General features: G+C 38.4%; 1 protein-coding gene across 1 annotated transcript in view; it reads right to left on the bottom strand.

Annotated features, from left to right (window-relative positions):
* The window catches only part of GABRA4 (gamma-aminobutyric acid type A receptor subunit alpha4), an 83,333-nt gene extending 62,411 nt beyond the window's left edge, over positions 1-20,922 (bottom strand). Inside the window, exons 1-2 of the mRNA XM_007539678.3 lie at positions 20,720-20,922; positions 20,233-20,351 (exon numbers count right to left, since the gene is read on the bottom strand). Of these exons, the coding sequence (XP_007539740.1) occupies positions 20,233-20,351; positions 20,720-20,805 (205 nt within the window). The 5' untranslated portion in view covers positions 20,806-20,922. The remainder of the gene's footprint in view (positions 1-20,232; positions 20,352-20,719) is intronic.
* Between the last annotated feature and the right edge of the window lie 202 nt (positions 20,923-21,124).

The raw sequence follows: 21,124 nt of genomic DNA, 5'->3' as shown, positions 1-21,124 counted from the left end.
TTGGAACACCAATACTTGGCTACATGCAATGCCAGATTTGAACTGGGAGCCTCAGGCAAACATATCCTGAGTTCTACCAGTTGAGCTGTTTCCCCTGAGCCAGGACAAATTTGCAATTTCATAAAATTCCCTTGTTCATGGGTTGTCCAGAATCACATTTATGAAATTATGCCCAGAAAAATATTAATATCTCAGGTGTTCCATAGAAGAGAGAGATGTGTAGGAGAGGGGAGAATAATACCAATGATATTTTCCTTACAGTTTATTTTAGGGTATGTGGGTGTATGATGATTTTTACAGCTATAATAACTGCATGATAATTGATATTTTCAAATTTTTACATAACATACTATTCAATGATTCTTGAATACTGTTGTGTTCAGAATTACAACGTCATTATTTTTTAGATTACTCTGTACTTTCTTTATATGATTATGTGACTCTTTGGGATTAAAATTATAAGCAGACTGAATGGTTTTTCAGTACACATCTATTGAGTGAGTACCTGCTGGGTACCTTATTCCATGCTTAGGCCTGATATTATAATGGTAGACAAGCCTTGGGGAGTAAATAGGGTGGGTATTCAGTGATTCAGAGTATCAATGATAAAGAAATACATTAAATTAAAGAATAATTTGTCATAGGAACAAAACTGGCTGAAAATTAAGTGGAGAGAGTGTGAAAGCTTCTCTAAATATTTTACATTCTTTGAGGCAGTAACTTTTACACTAAGATCTGAAAGGTGAGCAGGAGCCATTGGAAGAACTGGGAAGTTTGTTGAACTTCTCAGACTGTAAGAAGTTCAAGAAAAGAAAAAAACCTCAAAGGTAGAAATATTTTAGTACACTCTGGGACTAGAAAAGAGGCTAGTAAAGCAAGTGGTAAAGAGGATGACAAGAAATGAAAAGAACAGGGGTCGGCAGTAGCACAGTGGGTTAAGCGCACATGGCACAAAGCACAAGGGCCAGAGTAAGGATGCTGGTTTGAGCCCCCAGCTCCCCACCTGCAGAGTCCCAGTTTGAGCCCCCAGCTCCTCACCTGCAGGGGAGTCGATTCACAAGTGGTGAAGCAGGTCTGCAGGTGTCTATCTTTCTCTCCCCCTCTCTGTCTTCCCCTCCTGTCTCCATTTCTCTCTGCTCTATCCAACAACGACGACCTCAATAACTACACAACAAAGAACAAGTGTTGGGAAATTGTGAGGATGTGGTTGAGCTCAGCAGGGCTCACAAAGCACCCTGCATTCCTGATACTATGGCCTATCTACATAATCATAATTTTGCCTGAAAGATTCCCCACCCATTCCATTCCTTTGATCTAGCTTCTTTCTACCCTCAAGACCCTCCCTGCCTCCAGGGTAGTATTACCTCCAGTTAAAACCCTCGCAACAGTTGCTAAGGAAGTTCCTACCTTTCCAGCTCCATTTTGCCTTTCTCTGCCCCTTTCCTACATTTCCATTTCCAACTTGCCAGTTCCAGCTCAGCCCTTTAAAAGCTTTGGCTCTCTGATCAATAAAGAATTGCATTGCCTCACGCCACGTGTTTGGTTCCTGAGTCATCTCCCTAGCATCCCTGAGTAAGTAGCAGCCCAGGCTGGCTCCAGTCTTGTTCTCTCCAAACCAGAGAGTATGTGGCCGGGGAAGAGGCACCCCCACAGTAGTCCGGCAAACAAGGGCAACAAAAGGGAATCAATCAATAAATATTTTTTTAAAAAAATTAAAAAATTAAAAAAAAAAGAAAGGAACTGAATAGAATGAAAGTCAGAGTCAATTCAGAGGATTTACTATTGACCTCATATTGTAGAAGTGATATATGTTAAGCAGATGTTTACAGATAAGGTTTTTAAAGTTATAATAGGCCCTAAACAAAAACCCCTGGTTTTTTGCCCCTTTAAAGAGAAGAGATTAGGGGCATGGGGCCATGGCGCAGTGGGTTAAGTGCACATGGCGTGAAGCCCAAGGACCAGCAATAGTATCCAGGTTCCAGCCCCTGGCTCCCTACCTGCAGGGTGGTCACTTCACAGGTGGTGAAGCAGGTCTGCAGGTGTCTTTCTCTCCCCCTTTCTGTCTTCCCCTCCTCTCTTGACAGCAATAACAATAATAATAACAGCAATGATAAACAACAAGGACAACAAAAGGGAAAAAAATAGCCTCCAGGAGCAGTGGATTCATAGTGCAGACACCAACCCCCAGTGATAATCCTGGAGGCAAAAAAAAAAAAAAAAAAAAAAAGATAGAGAGACAGTAGAACACAGAAATAGAAGAAAAATCATGTGAAAACAAAAAGAGAAGACAGCCACCAACAAGCCAAAGTGAGTATGTTTAGAAGAAACCAGCCTTAGTGAAATCTTGATCTTGGACATCTAGCTTCCAATACTGTGAGAGAAAAATAATTTGCTAATTTGTAAGCCATCTAGTTGACATTAATTTGTTATGGTATCCCAGACAAATTAATACAGACATCAATATTCTTTATGGTACTTTTCTCCTTCTGATGTTTTAAGTACAACTCTACCTCTACTTACAGACTGCAGTGAAAGCTTTGATTGCACTCCTTAATCAAAAGGAGGTCATTTAGGATTTGAATGTAAAAATTATATGATCTGAATTACTTTCTACAAAAATCAGTCTGGCACTTGTATGGACAGTAAATTAAAGGGATGCAAAATTAGGGGGAAAATCTGCTTATTCAAGGATGCTATATTAGTCCAGTTGAAAAATGATGGCTTAAGAAAAATGACGTTTTCCTATATGATGTGGCAGAGTGGGGAAAGTAACCTATCTAGAGGAATATTTCCATGTAACTGCTCAGAGGGATGATTTTCCACCTAAAACAATAGAGGCACAAATAATTAAAATTTATTAAAGGCTTACTATCTGCTGAGCAGGACAGTCAACCCTTTCCAGATGTTATTTCATTTAGTCTTCACAACACCCTTTCATCATGAAATTATCAAACACTTTTTATGGATGGAGAAACAGTACTCACAGAGATTAAATAACATAAGCCAGAAACACAATGATAGACCTCATGTATTAATATCCAAATTGGGTTCTAGCTTTACTATGCTATAGTTATCCTTAAATAGTAAGTCAATAAATAATCACTTACATATTTCCTATATAGTCCGTAACATATCATATTATCTGTTTTGTTCATAAATTATTTCTGTACTATGTATCTACAGTTCTCTCTGTGCTTTTACTCTTACTTTCACTGCAGCCTGTTTGTATCTGCTTTCCTCTCCCCAGAAGCAAAGTCAAATTTTTAAAACACTTTGAAGTTCTAAACTATGTGCTTTGCTCATACTAAGTGGTAAATACCTATGTGTTTGATTGTGTTCTAATATTATCCCACTGGTGATGTAAAATCCTCCCTAAAGGAAAAATGACTAGAACCCATTTATTATAACAGTTAAGTAAAAAAAAATTTCTGTATAAAAGGAGAAATGTTTTGCTTATACTTTTATTTTCTCCCAGAACTAATTCTAGGCCTTAAATGTAACAAGTTTCCAATAAATCAGTTTGCAAGTAATAATGGTCGCTATGCAATTAAGAGTAATTCCTAGAGACATTTGCTTTAACATTTGTTTAGGATGTTCAAATCAAACTTACTAAGAGTATAATTACATAGAAACTAGATAATTTTTAGATTAGAAGACATCTCATAACTATATTCATTTGTGTAACAACCAAGAACACATTTTAGTTTAAAAATCCTACTTCTTGGTAAAAAGAAAATGATTTTTACTCCCCCAAAATATAGGTGGCAGTTTATAAGGCAAGGAAAGCAATTTTCAGAAATCTATTTAAAAAATGTTCAAGATATTACTGATCAAACTTAAGGTAATATTCCTTCTTATTAACTCATCTAAATTGCTTAGAAAGTGAGAAGACAAATTAGCAACATATATGTAATTTTTTTACTGTTTATTTTAGCTACATTTACCAGATCAAAGGATGTCACTTTTTAATTCTCCAAGAACAGTAGTCAACTTGCTGTCACAATATAAGAAATACCTAAGTTGTTTTTCTGATATTAAAAACTAGTTAACTTTTTTCTCTACATTATCTCATCAGCTTTGCAAAGAGGAAACATTTCTGGGTTTGTTTCACCAACCTAACTGCATTCACACAGCTACATCTTACAAAACACTATTGTTGTGAATTAAAATCAAGAGAAAGTCCTTAAGTGATACACTAACAACAATAAATCTGGAATAGAATATTTGAAGAAATATTTAGTTTTATGAGTCACTTAGGAAATTTAGAAATATTGGTCTTTCTACACATTAAGGAGCATATAAGCTAAAAACAATAGTGCTTTACTTCATTAAAAAACAGGAGGGGTGCGTGGTGGTAGACCTGATTTGGCACACACGTTATAATGTGCAAGGACCCAGGTTTAAGCCCCAGTCCACATCTGCAAGGGGAAAGTATTGAAAGTGGTGAAGAGATGTAGAACCACATTAGAAAACAGAAAAAACAACTTCGGGAGGCAGAGCTACAGAGCAGCACCAGCTGTATTCCTCTCCCTCTCCCTCTCCCTCTCCCTCTTTTTTACCCTTCCCCCCTCTCCCTTTCCTCTGTCAACTAGGAATACCAAAGGAGATCATCTGGAACCACAACAAGACAGGACTAGAACAACTTCAGGAACCCACCAAATCACAAGTGAGTGCAAATATGTGTGGCTCTTGGAGAGGAGCCTAGGGAGAGATTAAGTGGCTGGTAACAGTCTGACAGTTTACCAGTTGAGACACCACCTGCAATCACTTTCACCAACAAAAAGACAGCTGAAGGGAGGAGAGGACTCTTCTAAGACTCACCTCAGAATCTGGAGCAGTGGTAGGGAGGCCCTGTGCTGACACCATGGGACAGAGAACTAACCAGGAAACTCAGGAGAAGATCTATACCTCAGTGACCTAGTGGTGGGGCTGTGAAAGTCTCTTTGCATAACCACTGGATTATCTCTGCCACACCCTGCTATATCTCTTGGTCAGGAGTTCAGGATTAATCTAAGAAGCTTATTTACAGTTTAAAAGTCTTCAGGCTCCCATAGCCTACAGGGAAGAAAAAGAACAAAAGGCTTTTAAGCCACTGTGCTCCAAATCAGGGATAAAAATAGTATTGTAACAACAGTCAATTTCCACAACTATGAACCCTTTAATGACCTTACTTAGACACAAGTTAATCCAGCCAAAAGTGATCAGTAATTTGAAAAGTCCTGAGGGAGGGACCTCATAACATACTATATAAAATGGTTAAACCAACAAGAAGAAATATTGGAGAATGAACTAGGACAAGACTCCAGCTAAAAGCCCCCCAAAGGCTGAATCAGAAAATAATAAAGTCAACATCCAAGCACTAGTTAAGGAAATAGTCACAGGAGTGAGGAAAGAGTTTGAAAGAACTGTCATCAGAAATGCAGAAAAAACAAATGAGACTCTAGAAGAAAAATTTATCTCAAGGTTATTAGACAGCTGAAAGCTGAAATAGCTGAGCTAAGAACACATCTAGCTGAACAAGCTAAAACAGTATCAGAACAGGGTAACAAAATAGATGAACTCCAAAAAAACAGTAGAGAGGAGAGAGAATAGAATAAATGAGGCTGAAGACAGAATTACCAAGATCGAGGACAAATTAAGAGAGAACTAAAAATGAGATCTCAAAAAGAGATTCAGAGATACTGAAAACAACAACAGAGGCCTATAGGATGACTTCAAAAGAAACATTACACAGATTATTGAACAAAATTCTAGCCAACCAGATACAGCTGTATATTCAAAAGATTGTTCATCATGACCAAGTGGGGTTTATCCCAGGGATGGAAGTTTGGTTTAATATAAGTAAATCAATCAGTGAGTCCACCATATCAATAAAAGCAAGACAAAAAAAATCACATGGTCATATCAATAGATGCAGAGAAATACTTTGACAAAATACAACATCCCTTTATGATCAAAACACTACAAAAAATGGGAATAGATGGAAAATTCTGAAGATAGTGGAGTCTATATATAGCAAACCTACAGCCAACACCATACTCATTGGTGAAACACTGGAAGCATTTCCCCTCAGATCAGGTACTAGACAGGGCTGCTCACTATCAACATTATTATTCAAATTTAAGGTTATTGCCAAAGTAATTAAGCAAGAGCAAGGTATTAAAGGGATACAGATTGGAAGAGAAGAAGTCAAACTCTCTCTATTTGCAGACCACATGATAGTATACATAGAAAAACCTAAGGCATCCAGCATGAAGTTTTTGGAAATCATCAGGCAGTACAGTAAGGTGTCAGGCTACAAAATTAACATTCAAAAGTCAGTGGTATTTCTCTATGCAAACACTAAGTTAGAAGAAGTTGAAATCCAGAAATCAATTCCTTTTATGATAACAACAACAACAAAAAATAAAATATCTAGGAATAAATCTAACCAAAGAAGTGAAAGACTTGTATACTGAAAATTATGAGTCACTACTCAAGGAAATTGAAAAAGACACAAAGAAGTGGAAAGATATTCCATGTTCATGAGTTGGAAGAATTAATATCATCAAAATGAATATACTACCCAGAGCCATATACAAATTTAATTTATCACCATCAAGATCCCAACTCCATTTTTAGAAGAATAGAACAAATGCTACTAATGTTTATCTGGAACCAGAAATGACCTAGAATTGCCAAAACAATCGAGAAGAAAGAACAGAACTGAAGGCATCACACTCCCAGATCTCAAATTATATTATAGCGCCCCACACCTATGAATATCTAATCTTTGACAAAGGTGTCCAGACTATTAAATGAGGAAATCAGAGTCTCTTCAACAAATGGTGTTAGAAAAAATGGGTTGAAACATGCAGAAGAATGAAAATGAACCACTAGATTTCACCAAATACAAAAGTAAATTCCAAGTGGATCAAGAACTTGGATGTTAGACCAGAAACTATCAGAAACTGAGAGGAAATTTTCCGTATAAATTTTAAAGACATCTTCAATGAAAAGAATCCAATTACAAAGAAGACTAAGGTAAGCATAAACCTATGGGACTACATCAAATTAAAAAGCTTCTGCACAGCAAAAGAAACCACTACCCAAACCAGGAAACCCCTCACAGAATGGGAGAAGATCTTTACATGCCATACATCAGACAAGAGGCTAAGAACCAAAATATATAAAAGAGCTTGCCAAACTCAACCACAGGAAAACAATTAACCCCATCCAAAAAATGGGGAGAGGACATGGACAGAATATTCACCAAAGAAGAGCTCCAAAAGGCCGAGAGAAACACATGAAAAAATGATCCACGTCTTTGATTGTCAGAGAAATGCAAATTAAGACAACAATGAGATACCACTTCACTCCTGTAAGAATGGCATACATCAGATAAGGTAACAACAGCAAATGCTGGAGTGGTTGTGGGGTCAAAGGAACTCTCCTACATTGCTGGTGGGAATGTCAATTGGTCTAACCTCTATGGAGAACACTCTGGAGAACTCTCAGAAGGCTAGAACTGGACCTACCCTATAATCCTGCAATTCCTCTCCTGGGGGATATATCCTAAGGAACCCAACACACTCATGCAAAAAAAAAGTCTGTGTACATATATGTTCTTAGCAGCACAATTTGCAATAGCTAAAACCTGGAAGCAACTCAGGTGTCCAACAACAGATGAGTGGCTGATCAAGCTGTGGTATATATATACACAATGGAATATTACTCAGCTATGAATAATGGTGACTTCACCATTTTCAGCCAATCTTGGATGAAGCTTGAAAAATTCATGTTAAGTGAAATAAGTCAGAAAGGGAAGGATGAATATGGGATGATCTCAGTCTCAGACAGCAGTTGAAAAAAAAGAAGAGAAGAGAAAACACAGTAGAACCTGAACTGGAATTGGAGTATTGCTCCAAAGTAAAAGACTCTGGGGTGGGTATGGGGGAGAATACAGGTCCAAAATGGATGATAGAGGACCTAATGGGGGTTGTATTTTTATATGCAAAACTGTCAAGTGTTATGCATGTACAAAATATTGTACTTACTGTCAAATGTAAAACCCTAATAATGAATAAATGTCCCAATAATAATATTAAAAAAAAGTTCAGTTAGAAGAGAATAAGAAGGAAGACTTGTATTAGAGAAACAGCATAATGTGTATGTAAATGGCTTTCATGCCTCTGCTCATCTATTATCCCAGGTTCAGTCCTTAGCACTACCATAAGCCAGAGCTGAGAAGTAACTCTTGTCTCTCTGTATCTTTCTCTTTGTATCTCTCATTAAAATAAATAAAATATGTAAATAATAAAAAGAAAAAACCGAAAAACCCACATAATTTTACCAAAACATACCATTTCAAGCATTTGGCTGAATATCTATAACTATTGAATATGTTTATGTTAAGTGTTGAAGAATTTGTGGATCCTAAATCAAATATTCATTGTAGATGGGAGTTTGAATTTATAAAACCACCAGAAAACAGTTTGGCATTATCTCATCCAGCTGAACTCTCACTTACACTAAGTTCCAGAAAAGCCAGTCTTGGATATGTATGCAAAAGAAATTCTTGCACATTTGAAGCAGGAAATTTGAGCCAGAGTATTCACAGCAGCAAACTCTTGGAAACAAGCAAAATGCTTACTGCCAAGGGAACATCAGAGTAAGCTTGTTTCAGTGCAGGAGGAATGTCATACAGCAGTCAAAATGAATGATCAATATCAATGAGGTGATCAGTTCAGCCATGCGAATTCTTCTCAGCAATACATAATTCGGCAAATGAGCATCTGTTATATATAGTGTTCACAAAAATTTTAAATTAATGAAAAATAAAGTTAAAATAATCTCTACTGAAAAACTATGAAATTCTTTTAAAGGAACTCAGAATGTAAATTACTTTGGGTGGAGAAGATGGGAAGATAGGATGAGAGACTACAAAGTAGTATGTAAACCTGTCATGGTTATGCCATTTCATGAGTTAACTGGTATATTTATTATAACAAAAGTGATAATAGATAGAATGGTGGCTAAAATGAAGGTTATGCATGAACCAAGAATTATTAACCTAATTTCCAATTGTTTTCACCACAGGCTTTGCAAAATCAACATAAAAACGCCTAGGGGATAACACAGCTATGTGTTTAGTGAAAAACAAATGCAAATTGATGTTTTTCATCATGTAATTGAAAATATAAGCCTGGAAGTTTCATCAGCATGCCTACCAAGATAGCAATAGCTTATACTAAGATTTTATAGTCCTGATTTCAGGGACCATCAAGTCTATTTTGCCTATTCTTTCAGTTAAAAACAAAAGTGTAGATGTGTGATAGCTCTAGTTTATTTTCTTCTGTCAAGCCAAGAACATAAGAAAGTAATTTTTTGCTCTGGATTCTAGTCTGTTGTTCTCCCTTCTTTTAGCTATCCCTTGCTTCCCTTTAATATGGAATTCTTGCTTACTATAATGTGCCCGGTAGTGCACACACGTCATGATATTTCTAATCTTAAAAATAAGTAAAAGGCAATCTCTCTTTTCTCTTTTGTATTTAAGTGTCTAATAAAATCTATACACTGCCTCAAATTCTTCTTTTTCATTCACTTCATTGTTTATCATATCAGATTTTCATCAATATTATGTTTCCTCCTCTCCAGCATAAATTCCACAACCTGAAATATTTCCTATTTGAAAATATATTTATTTTGTTTCTCCTCACTAAGGCTTTACAGTTCCGGGTTGACTTTTTTCAGAGAAAGACACACACACACACACACACACACACACACACACACACACACACACACACACACACACACACACGGAGGGGGGGGCAGGATGCAGCAAGGAAAAAGAAATCACAGTACTGAAACAACCCCCCCATCCCCCCAGGGAATAGAGTTGGTTCCAACCTGCAGTTTGTCCTGGGGCTCTCAGCCTCCCTGGCCATTGGCAGTGGAGACAGGGAGTGGCCCCTGAGAGTCCTAAGGGGGGTCCCTGGTGATAAGGGTGACATGGGTGGAGAGAAAGGAAGGGAACATAGGGCAAATCAGCTCCGGAGAAGCCTCTTAGGACAACTCGTTTATTAAGGGATACAAGCAGATAGATATACCCAATGTTCAGAAAGAAGGTTGCTGTAATCATTAACCCATACACAATGCAGTTACATCTTGACCTATAAAGTATTTGATCACAAATGGAAATTTGCCATATAAGGTCTGGTCATGAGCTCACAATGCATAGGCAGGTATTTTCCTCCAAGGGTAAATTATAAGCACCTGAGGAAAGAGGGGAAGGAGCAGTTTGAGCAAAGCCAGGATATTTGCAGTGGGTTTCAAGTTAGCCATACACAGTAATTCATGGCCTTTGTTCAAAATGGGTGGGGTGACATGTACAGGAAAGTTCCCAGTCTGAAATGGATCATCCATCATAAATTTATGAGGTCAGGCAAGGACCTGCCTACCACATTCCCCAAGGAAAGAGGGGTGAACTCAGAGTCAACCCTCTCAGACTCTCATAGAAATAACGGCCTGGACTTCCCAGACAGTGGTCCCTTTCCCCACACCAAATTGGGTTAGACATCATAGCAGGCGAACTAACTTGTCAGTTGTTACACAATTTCACATGCACAATGATGCTAGAGGACTTAATTTGGAGAGACTGGTGTGCAGACACTTATCGTAGAAGGATGAGAAATTATACTCATTTAACAACTGTCTTGGAAATCATTATTTGCCTAATAAAAAGTTATTTTGATTCTATTTCTTCCATCCACTAGCCCTGTACAAGTACCCAGAAAGTCCTTCATTCATTCTTTGTCCTGTCGTTGGCTGTCATCTTTTCTCTGTATCTATGAGCTGTTTTATTTTTTTCATATTCCACACATTAGGGAGATCAAATGGCTTTTGTCTTTAACTTTGTGATTTACTTTACCTAGCATAATGTTCTCAAGTTCCATTCATATTGTTGGAATTGGCAAGGCTTCATTTGCTTTTCATGATGAGCACTGTTTATGTATATAGGTGTGCCATTACGATTTCTTTATTCAATTCATTGCTCTGCTAAAAGGGACTCAGGTTGTTTTCTTAATATCTTGGCTATTGTAAATATTTCTGCAACATGCCTAAGGGTGCAGATAGTATGGAAAAGTATATGGAAGCCCCTCCAAAATATGCAATAGAACCACCATATGGCCCACTATTCCCCTTCTAGAAATTTATCCAAAAGAAATGAGTGCAATAATTTAAAAGACCTCTCCCCCTCTTTCTTGGACCCATCCAATTATACTTGTACTTATCTTACTACTAAAAGAACTCTTGTCAAAAATCACTGTAAAATTACACTAAATCTACCACTTCAATCTATAACATTAGATATAATGATAAGTCCTTCCTCTTCTTTAGAATATCCTTTTTAATTTTTTAAATTATATTCTCTTTAAATATAATTTATTTTATCTTAATGCTGAAGAGAGATACCAGAGCACTGCTCAGCTCTGGCTTGTGGTGGTGTGGGGAATTGAACCTGGGACTTTGGATCCTGAGACATGAAAGCATTTTTGCATAACTATTATGCTATCTCTCCCATAAAGGTTATGCAAAAAAAAAATCATTTCTGAGGCTCCATCTAAGGTCACTGTTTCAACTCGTAAAACCACCATAAGTCAATGCTGAGCAGTGCTCTTAGTGGCTGAAAGTAAAAAAAAAAAAAAAAAAAATTCCAGTACACGTTCTTTGAGGTTTACCTCAGACCTGAAAGGCCACATTTAGTTCTCAGTCTTACTAGGATACTAGGATAGAAATTCGTTATCCATTCTCTCTTCTTCTCCTTCTTATGATATTGTAGACCTCCTCAAAGTTCAATATTTCTTGCCCATCTATATCACCCCAGTATGCATACAAATTGTATATCTGGGAGTTGGGCAGTAACATATAGCGGGTTAAGCGCATGGGCTCCAAGCAAAAGGATATCAGTTCGAACCCCCAGCTCCCCACCTGTAGGGGAGTCATTTCACAAGCGGTGAAGCAGGTCTACAGGTGTCTAACTTTCTCTCCCCATCTTCCCCTCCTCTCTTCCATTTCTCTCTGTCCTCTCCAACAACGATGACATCAATAACAACAACAATAATAACTACAACAATAAAAAAACAAGGGCAACAAAAAGGAGAATAAATAAATATTTAAAAATCTTTTAAAAATTATATATCTATCCTCCTCAAATTGCTTCTGCCACATCCTGAGAAGTTCATTTTTCTAAACATTCATGTCAGAAACTATGGAGTCAGATTTGACACCTTTCTTTTCTCACATCCCACATAGCTGTATTCAGTGAATTAGAACTTTGAAATACTGCCAGTGTCCAATCAATTCTTAAACATATATGAACTTCTCTATCATGAACTTGATCAAAATATCCATCAAACCTTACCTGATTTATTGCTAACACTGCGGCATTTACCTTTGACCGTAACTACTTGTTCTCAACAAAGCAAACATGGTAAGCCTTTGAAATTAGCCTGTTCAGTCTGGCATCCCTTCAATCACTTCTGATATGAATCAGAGTAAAAACCAGTTTACAAAGCTTTAAAAAACCTAATCTTTGTATCACACTGATCCCTGCTTACTCCTCAACCCCGTTAAGCTTCATTGCTGCGACAACCAGGTCCATGCTTAGTGTGTGCACATTTGTGTGTTAGAGCCTCATCTAAGCAGAAAACTCTGCTTAAATGTGGCTTGTGGTCATGCCTACTTAGGACCATTGTTCAAATATCATCTTCTGACTGAATTCTTCTCTAACTTCACTGGCTAAAACTATAACACCTTCCCCTACTTAAGTATCACTTTGGAACAGCTGTGGATCTGGCATACTAATCTTGCTTATTTCTGCCTTTCACAAGAGCTTCAGTTTATCAGAGCAGGGATGCATTGGGATGCATTGGATCGACCTTCTCGTGGTGCATCCCGTGAGTACCCATTCATTGGGGAAACTGAGGATCCTTCCTAGCCGACTGAATCCACATGGATCCCAGTCACTTTCAAAGCCAGCAATAAGCAGCCCGACAGCTTTCAACCTGACGCTGTTGACTGGCTACGGAAGAAGGGCAAACGCTAGAAGAAGATCAGAGAAGGAATTATATCTCTTTTGTTCATTAATATGCGCCCAGTGACATCCTAGAACAGGGGCCTACCCCATAGTATATGATCATATGTGAAATATCTCCATGGAACCAGTTCTTCACTTAATATCTTAGAAGAATTTGAAAGGTGTTGTACTTCACCTTCTTAAGACATTATATATATCTTGGTTTCTATACACTTACAGTTTCCTAGTGCCCACCTAAATAACGTCTTCTCCCTTTTCATTCTCCTTTGGCGATTTTATATATTCTACCTTTCCTCACTTGTTACCAATCCTTGAAGCTTGATCCTGGGATCTTTTATTTTCTTTAACTGCTCTTTCTGTATTTGTCTCCAGATTTACTTATTTATTAGTATATACTGATGAATCTCTTGTACACAAAATCATCACACAAAACCCTGACATATGTGCAGGTATTACTACTAGGACACTATGTATAGAACCAAACATGAACTTTTGATTTCACCCTACACTTATAGCAACTCCTCTTGACTTCCCTAATTAAATACTGCAATCCACTGATTGTGTTTTCAAAATAAAAGCCAAAAGTCATTTTTTTAATTTCTCTTTCCTTTATGACTCATGACACTCATCACAAATTCTTTACTGAATTAGATTTCCAAAAGTATTTCACTTCTATCCACTCATATCTTCTCTACAACATCTAGCAAATTACTTCATCATTTTCGGTTTAATGGAGAGAGTGAAAAAGAGCTTTTCCTTTGGTCTGCTTGATTCCACTACTGCCTGATCTCATCTAAACCTTTCTTTATGCAACCAGAGATCACTTTACAATTTAAATCATATTACAGGATTACCTCTACTAAAAAAATTGAAAAGTTTACATTTTCACGGAAAGAATAATATAATCCTCTTTTACATGATCTTAAAAGATCTTCCATGATCTGGATTCAGATTACTTTTCCAACATAAACCTGTGAGATTTTCTCTCTGGCTTTCTGGCTACACAAAGTCTTCAGCCCCTTCATTGTTTAAACCACACTAATATAGTATCTATTTTACAATCTTCACTTTTTTTTCCACCAAGGAACATTTGAACCTACTTCTTCATATTTTAGATTTCAGCACATAAGACTTTTTAAATTTTTGTTTGAAGCAAAGACTTTTATTGTAGTGTTAGTAAACAAAGTTACTCTCATAGAAGAAGAGGGTTTACTCCTCAGGCAGGAGATGAGCTATAAGACTTCTTCAGCTCTGGGTCGAGTCTGAAGTAGACTTCTTACCCAGTTTATTCCTTATTTTACCATATCCATTATATAGTGCCACGATATTCTCTTTAGTTTGTTATTTGTGATTCTGTCACATATCTCTCTATACTGCTTAGCTCTAAAGTTCATGAGGGACTTTGCTTGATCCAGAATTATATCTACAACCTAGCATACTTCCTGACATGTAATCTCAATATCTACTGGTACAGTCAATGAATGAGTGACAAATCAAAAGAAAATAAAATGTTTTATTTTTTACCCTATAGAAATGAGGTGTCCTTCTTCATCCATATATTTAAAATACATTATCTATTTATATTCAATTCACAAAACTAGCACATTTTACAATATTTAATTTTTAAGAAGAGTATAGATCATTTGAAAGCACTGCAAGGGCATTTTTTTTATCAATATTTGAGTGGGAGAATCATTCCAAATTTACCTGTGTGTACAACACTCCAAGTTTGTGTTTCCATTTAAATGTTGCTGAAGCTTTAAACTAAAAGTTCTCCTTTTACTCCTTTAGGGGAAATGTAATTTTGCTTATTTTAATTACTTATTTACTTAGTAGCAAGAAGGTATACTAATGAAAATGTGGTTCCTGATAAGAATGAAATAAGCAAGCCTTAGAAGTGGATGAAATGATAAACCAGATTGCGATGTGAACTCTGGCCTTGTCAACTACAAGGGTTCAGGGTCAATTCAAGTGAATCTTCTTAGCCTCCTTTCTAAGGAGGAAATGACACCGACCCTTGCTTATTTCTTTGTCTCTTGAAAGCTTTGTATATATTTCATGTAAAAATGTTTTTGAAACTGTGGAGGACTCCAATAACGTATTATGTTGACGAACAGTATTAGCTGGCTCTAGTGTTCTGGCTCTATTTCAGAATGATTATGGATGATCTAATGTAGGCATCTATATTTAAAGTATTTGTTATTCCAGGCCATGTGACTTTAAAGACTGAGAGAAGTATAAAAGATTATGTAACCCTTCAATAAATGGAAATGGGTATGACTGTCTTCCTAATCCTTCTCTTGGTAGTTAACTACATTAAAACTATGTATTTTCAAAGAAGGTTTAAAACAGTATTAAAAGTGGATGAAAGCACAGTGGAATGATTTTTATACCTCCTTTAAGGAAGGGTTCACTTGTGAGCTACTTTTAAGCAGGTGCATGGTACTTCAGGATAATAGCACACTGATATGACAGAGGCTGAAATAACTATATCCTTCAGATGTCCCAATCTAGCTTCTCTCACCATGCCTTTTTCCTCTTCTCACCTTTTCCCTTTTTCTTCTCCAATGGGAGAATATGAGAGACAAGGGAGAGAAGATCCTGGAGGGATGAAAGGAAGAGAACCATTTCAGTTCCTTTTATTTCCCCATTGCAAGCTGAGCTGCTGAGTTAAAAATATGTAATTTAGCTTCCAAATCTATTTCAACCTCTGCCTGGCCTACTGAGCAATCACAAACCATCCAAATTTAATTCAAATCTTTGCTTTTAGCTTTATTTTAAAATGGAACACAGCTAAGTTGTATAAACAGATAGAAAGTAAATGCTCCACAAAGAGCAGAAGCAGGATTAAAGAAACCAGGAAGTAAATCTGTATTTATAGCATACTGGTCAAAAACTGAATGGTTTTCATTTTATTTTTAAAATGCCAAACTTTCCACAAAGTGTAACATGTCAGAGAAAGGATCAAACTTGTGGCACCTAAGAGTCTGTGCTAGCAATGAGTTCGTATTACTTCAGTGATGCTCATTTGCAACAGCCTGTAAATAGATTACCCATTTTCTGAAGGTGAGAATTACTATCCTCTGTTACATTTGGAATAGTAAGCATTTACACAGAGTGACCCACTTCTATAAAATGAATCAGATTTTATCACAGATATTTATGAGTAGAGCCCCAAATGTGCTAAATAGTAAAATGTTTAGTGATTAATCAACTGCTACTACTAGCAGTAAGGTGATTTGGCCCTTCCCATATTAGTATAAATGTATAGCCAGGTAAGCAATGCAGATCACTCAGTGACAAGATGACTAATTGGTGAGACCAATTATACCCTGGAGACATGATGGCAGTATTTGAGCTAACCAATGTCCCATGATGGCTGACTCAGATTGAGTTTACTCCTTTTCATGCATGTTTTGTACTTAGGTTAGGGGAAAGTGGACAGTTTGGAAAATGGATTAATCTACAATAGATATTTTTGAGTTATAACTTGCATTTTAGTCAATTGGGCGGATACTGTTTTGATTTTCAACATTTGACAGTGAAACTTTAAAGCTTCTATCATCATTTTTCAGTATATGTTCAAGTACATCAATTCTATAATTAATGTTTTAACAAGCTGTGATTTGAAGGTGCCAAGATAGCTTTCTTGGATAGTGTGCCTGCTCTGCTACTCACAAGGTAGGTTCTACCCTGGCCCCCACCATATATTAGGAAGCCTCATTGCCCTTTCTCTCTTTGCCTCTATTTCTCTATCTCTCTCTTTCTATCTGAAAAAAGTCAGCCCAGAGGACTGAAGGCATAGTCATGGAAAATAAATAAGCTACATGTGATCTGATATTTTTCTTTGTTTTGTCACACATGAAGTCCAAAACCTTCATAGGGCAGTGGCTTAGTGCACGTGGCATGAAGTACAAGGACCTGCATAAGGAGCCTGGTTTGAGTCCTAGGCTCCCCACCTGCAGGGGAGTCGCTTCACAAGAGGTGAAGCAGGTCTGCAGGTGTCTATCTTTCTCTCCCCCTCTCTCTCTGTCTTCCCCTCCTCTCTCCATTTCTCTCCGTCCTATCCAACAACAACGACATCAACAACAATAATAACTACAACAACAATAAAAAACAAGGTCAACAAAAGGGAAAATAAATATTAAAAAAATAAAAAAAATAAAAAACAAAACCTTCATAGGAAAACATCCTTTTTAACTGATATTATATAGTCATAAATGGTATTACATCGTCTAAAACATTCTCCACAAAATTATTTTTGTTCTAAAGTGATAATTTCCCAGTCACTTGTGAAAGATCATACATTGACAAATGATTCACTTGTGTAAGGAAGTCTCTTTTCAGATTTGCATAAAAACAAATGCTGTGCTGAGCAAAATACTACTGGAGAGACACTGTGTAAAGAGTCAGGAGAATCTTCCTTGCTTTTTGCCCATCTTTATCATTGCTAACAAAGACTTCATTAATACCATCACGGGTTGCCCACAGACACTCAATAAAAGTCCAGAAAAAAAGTGGCCCTGACTGATCCTAGCCTATAGTTAATATGACAAGCATCATTGCATTAAGTAAGTCTGCCTTTCTAATCCTTGGTGTCTTCATTTGTTAATAGAAGAGCAAGTCTAAATAGATTCCAAATAAGTATCCAGCTCTACTCTACCCAATCTTTTTTTATTGCCAAGATTCTTTCTAAAATGATTCCTACTCCTTCTAAAGTATATTTAATGCTGTTTACTTTTGCAAGAATTCCCTGATCTCCTTCTTTTACTTTCTACATTCTCCTATCATTTCATCATAGATTCACCATCAGTAGGAAGCTTACATTTCTCTCTGGTTTTAATGCTATATGATAGTCATTGCATAATATCTGATATCTCAGATTTGCATGGGCTTATCTTTTAAATACATCTTCTGACCTGTCTTAGCATCTGTTCCTTGATCAATGTGAACTTGGATTAGTTAATCTAACTTCACAAATCTCAATCCTTTCATTTGTAAAAAAAAAAAAAGGGGGGGGACAGTAATAGTGTTCTTTCAAAGTGTTGATAGTTTATTACCTAAATGCCTAGTTTATGTGAAAAATTAAATAAGTAAATCCAATATTGATGGTCATCACTGTTGCAACTAGTTTTAGACAATAATCTTCAAGATGAAGGCTACCTCTTATTTAATTCATTTCCTAACTGGTTACTAGCTCACTATAGAAAAATAACAAGAACTTGGCAGTCTGAGAAGGGGTGTAGGGAGGTGGGGGGCAGCACTTCTGGTGAGAACCTCATAAAGTCAGTTATCTTCTCAGCTAGACTCATAGGGTATGTAATGTTAAGAAACATATCTCCTGCTGTATTGCACCCAAGTAAAAGACTCCAGGATGGGGAGAGTTCAGGTCCTGCAACATGAAGGCAGAGAAGGATCTAGGTGGAGGTGGGGGGTTTAGATTGTTATGTGGAAAATCGAGAAATAGGGGTGGGGTGGTAATGTACCTGGTTGAGTGCACATGTTACAACGTACAGGGACCCTGGTTCAAGCCCCCAGTCCCCACCTGCAGAGAGAAAACTTTGTGAGTGGTAAAGCTGTGCTGCCAGTGTCTCTCTCCCTCTCTATCTCCCCCCCCCCTTGATTTCTGGCTGTGTCTATCCAATAAATAAAGATAATAAAAATTTTAAAAATATTTTATTTTATTTATTTACTCCCTTTTGTTGCCCTTGTTGTTTTATTGTTGTAGTTATTATTGTTGTTGTCGTTGTTGGATAGGACAGAGAGAAACGGAGAGAGGAGGGGAAGACAGAGAGGGGGAGAGAAAGATAGACACCTGCAGACCTGCTTCACCGCCTGTGAAGCGATTCCCCTGCAGGTGGGGAGCCAGGGTTCGAACCGGGATCCTTATGCCGGTCCTTGTGCTTTGCGCCACCTGCGCTTAACCCGCTGCGCTACAGCCCGACTCCCCGATAATAAAATATTTTAAATGAGAAATGTTACATATGTACAAACTACTGTATTCTAATGTGGATTATCAGCCATTAATCCCCTCCAATAAAGAAAGAAAGGAAGGAAGAAAAGAAACGTATTTCCAGTGCTGGGAAGACCACATAGTGGTTATGCAAAAAAAAAAAAATTCATGCCTAAGGCTCTGAGGGCCTCACAGCCACCATAAACAGCTAAGCAGTCATCTGGCATTTCTGTCTCTCTTTTATTAAAACAAAATATTTTAAAAATTTGCCACGTAGATACTCACTTTATCAGCAAAGGAAATGTGAATTTGAACAACCAACAATACTGCTACTGAATGTAGCTCTAATAAGCCTTCTACACATATTAAAGGGAGAAGTAAAGCTGGGCCTGGGGAGACCACATAGTGGTTATGCAAAAGGCTTTCCTGCCTGAAGTTCTGAGATCCCAGGTTCAATACCCCAGCACCACCATAAACAACAGCTGAGCATTGCTCTGGCATCTAGGTAGCTAGCTAGCTCTCATTTAAAACAAATATAAATATTTAAATAGATTTTTAAAAAAAAAAAAAAAAAGGAAAGCTGAAACACCACACCGACTCACAACTCTTAGGCGGGAAGATGATATCACCTCTCCAAATTAAAAACAAACAAACAAAAAAAATCCCACTGTAGAAGAGAAAAGGAAAGGAACAAGTTCTCTAGCACAGCAGAGAGCTCCGCGTCCCAGATTCCTGCCCTAGGTAGAACACTGCCCGTCAAGGTTTTGGCAGAGGGATGGACACCAAGTAGGAGGTCAGGGGACTTGAGATCAACTGCCACAACAGCAACCTGCTCCTTGCAAAGTGGCCAGCTTGGGGAACACTAAACTCAGGGCTCAGTACAGAGGTGCACATGAGCCTCAAAAGTTCCCAGTTTTTGATTCTTTCCCTCCAACCTCCCCCATCCAGCAGTCAGGTCCCTGGAGGTAATTAGCGTGGGGGAGAGGCTGAGCTCCTGAGGGGGCAGGGACATGGTAAAGTACTGGTGGGGGCGGGCTTCTTGTCACAGAGGTCTCTGACAAGGGAGGAGAAGAAAGGGGTTGAGATTCTTCTGTTTTGCACGTGAGGCATACCTAATGATAATGCCACTGACAGACAGACAGGCAGACCGAGAGGCACAGACAGGACACACTTGAGCGTTTGAAATCATCTCTCATACCCCCAAATCCAGGACGCAGCCTGTTGTCATATCCATCGAGTAAACTGTCCAAGATGCGGGTAAAATTTTCTGGGCACAATTTCTCCTCCTTTTCGCCCTGTTCTGGGGATTCATTTAAACTGCAAACGGAAAGAAAGGGAGGGGGGAGTTTAGAAAGGATTGTTTTAAGAATTCATCAGAAAACAGGTGGAAACAGGTTTTAAAGAGTCGCTTGCCCCAAGGCAAAAAGGGAGGAGGAAGGGATGGTGGAAGAGAGAAATGGTCACAAAAAGCGCACCTGAATCCTCCCCTCTCTTCCAGCACCCTGTACCCTCCCAGCTGTGTCTACGCTGTTAGAGAACCTGGGCTTCTGCTCCTGGCCTCCAGAGGAGGCAAAGGGTCTCCTTTGCCCTGGGGAGAGGCGGACGCCAGTAAGAGGGGGCTGGGAGCTGACCATCTCGTTCCCCCTTACACCGCCCCTCTCCCCTCGTTCCCCCAGGGAACTCACCAAGTCGCCTGGCTCAAGAAGTGCAGGAGGACGAGACTGACTCCGCAGGACTTGACGATCGTTGGTACCTTCCTGGCAGAAACCATCTTTGCAACATGCCATACTTTAAGCCTGTTCACGTTTCCAGGCTCTCCAGATGCCCTGAGCAGGGTGCGAGGCGAAGGCAGAGGCTCCGTGGCGGCGTGCGCACACTCGCGCTCACACTCGCCCGCGCTCAGCCAGCCCGAGCCGAGCCGAGCCCAGCCGAGCCGAGCCGCGGTGGGCGCGTGTGTGCGCGCCGGCCAGGGGGAGGCGGAACCTGCCTTTCCTCGCCTCCTCCTTTTCTCGCTGAGCTCTCTCTAATGTGCATGGAGAGAGCTCTGTATACCGCTCTGCACCCTTTGGTCCCCGCACCATAGCGCTCCC

This window comes from Erinaceus europaeus, chromosome 3 (genome assembly GCF_950295315.1).
Source record: "Erinaceus europaeus chromosome 3, mEriEur2.1, whole genome shotgun sequence".
Taxonomy (NCBI): Eukaryota; Metazoa; Chordata; class Mammalia; order Eulipotyphla; family Erinaceidae; genus Erinaceus; species Erinaceus europaeus.
Note: the sequence above shows the minus strand (reverse complement) of the source record. Positions and strands in the feature narration are given on the sequence as shown.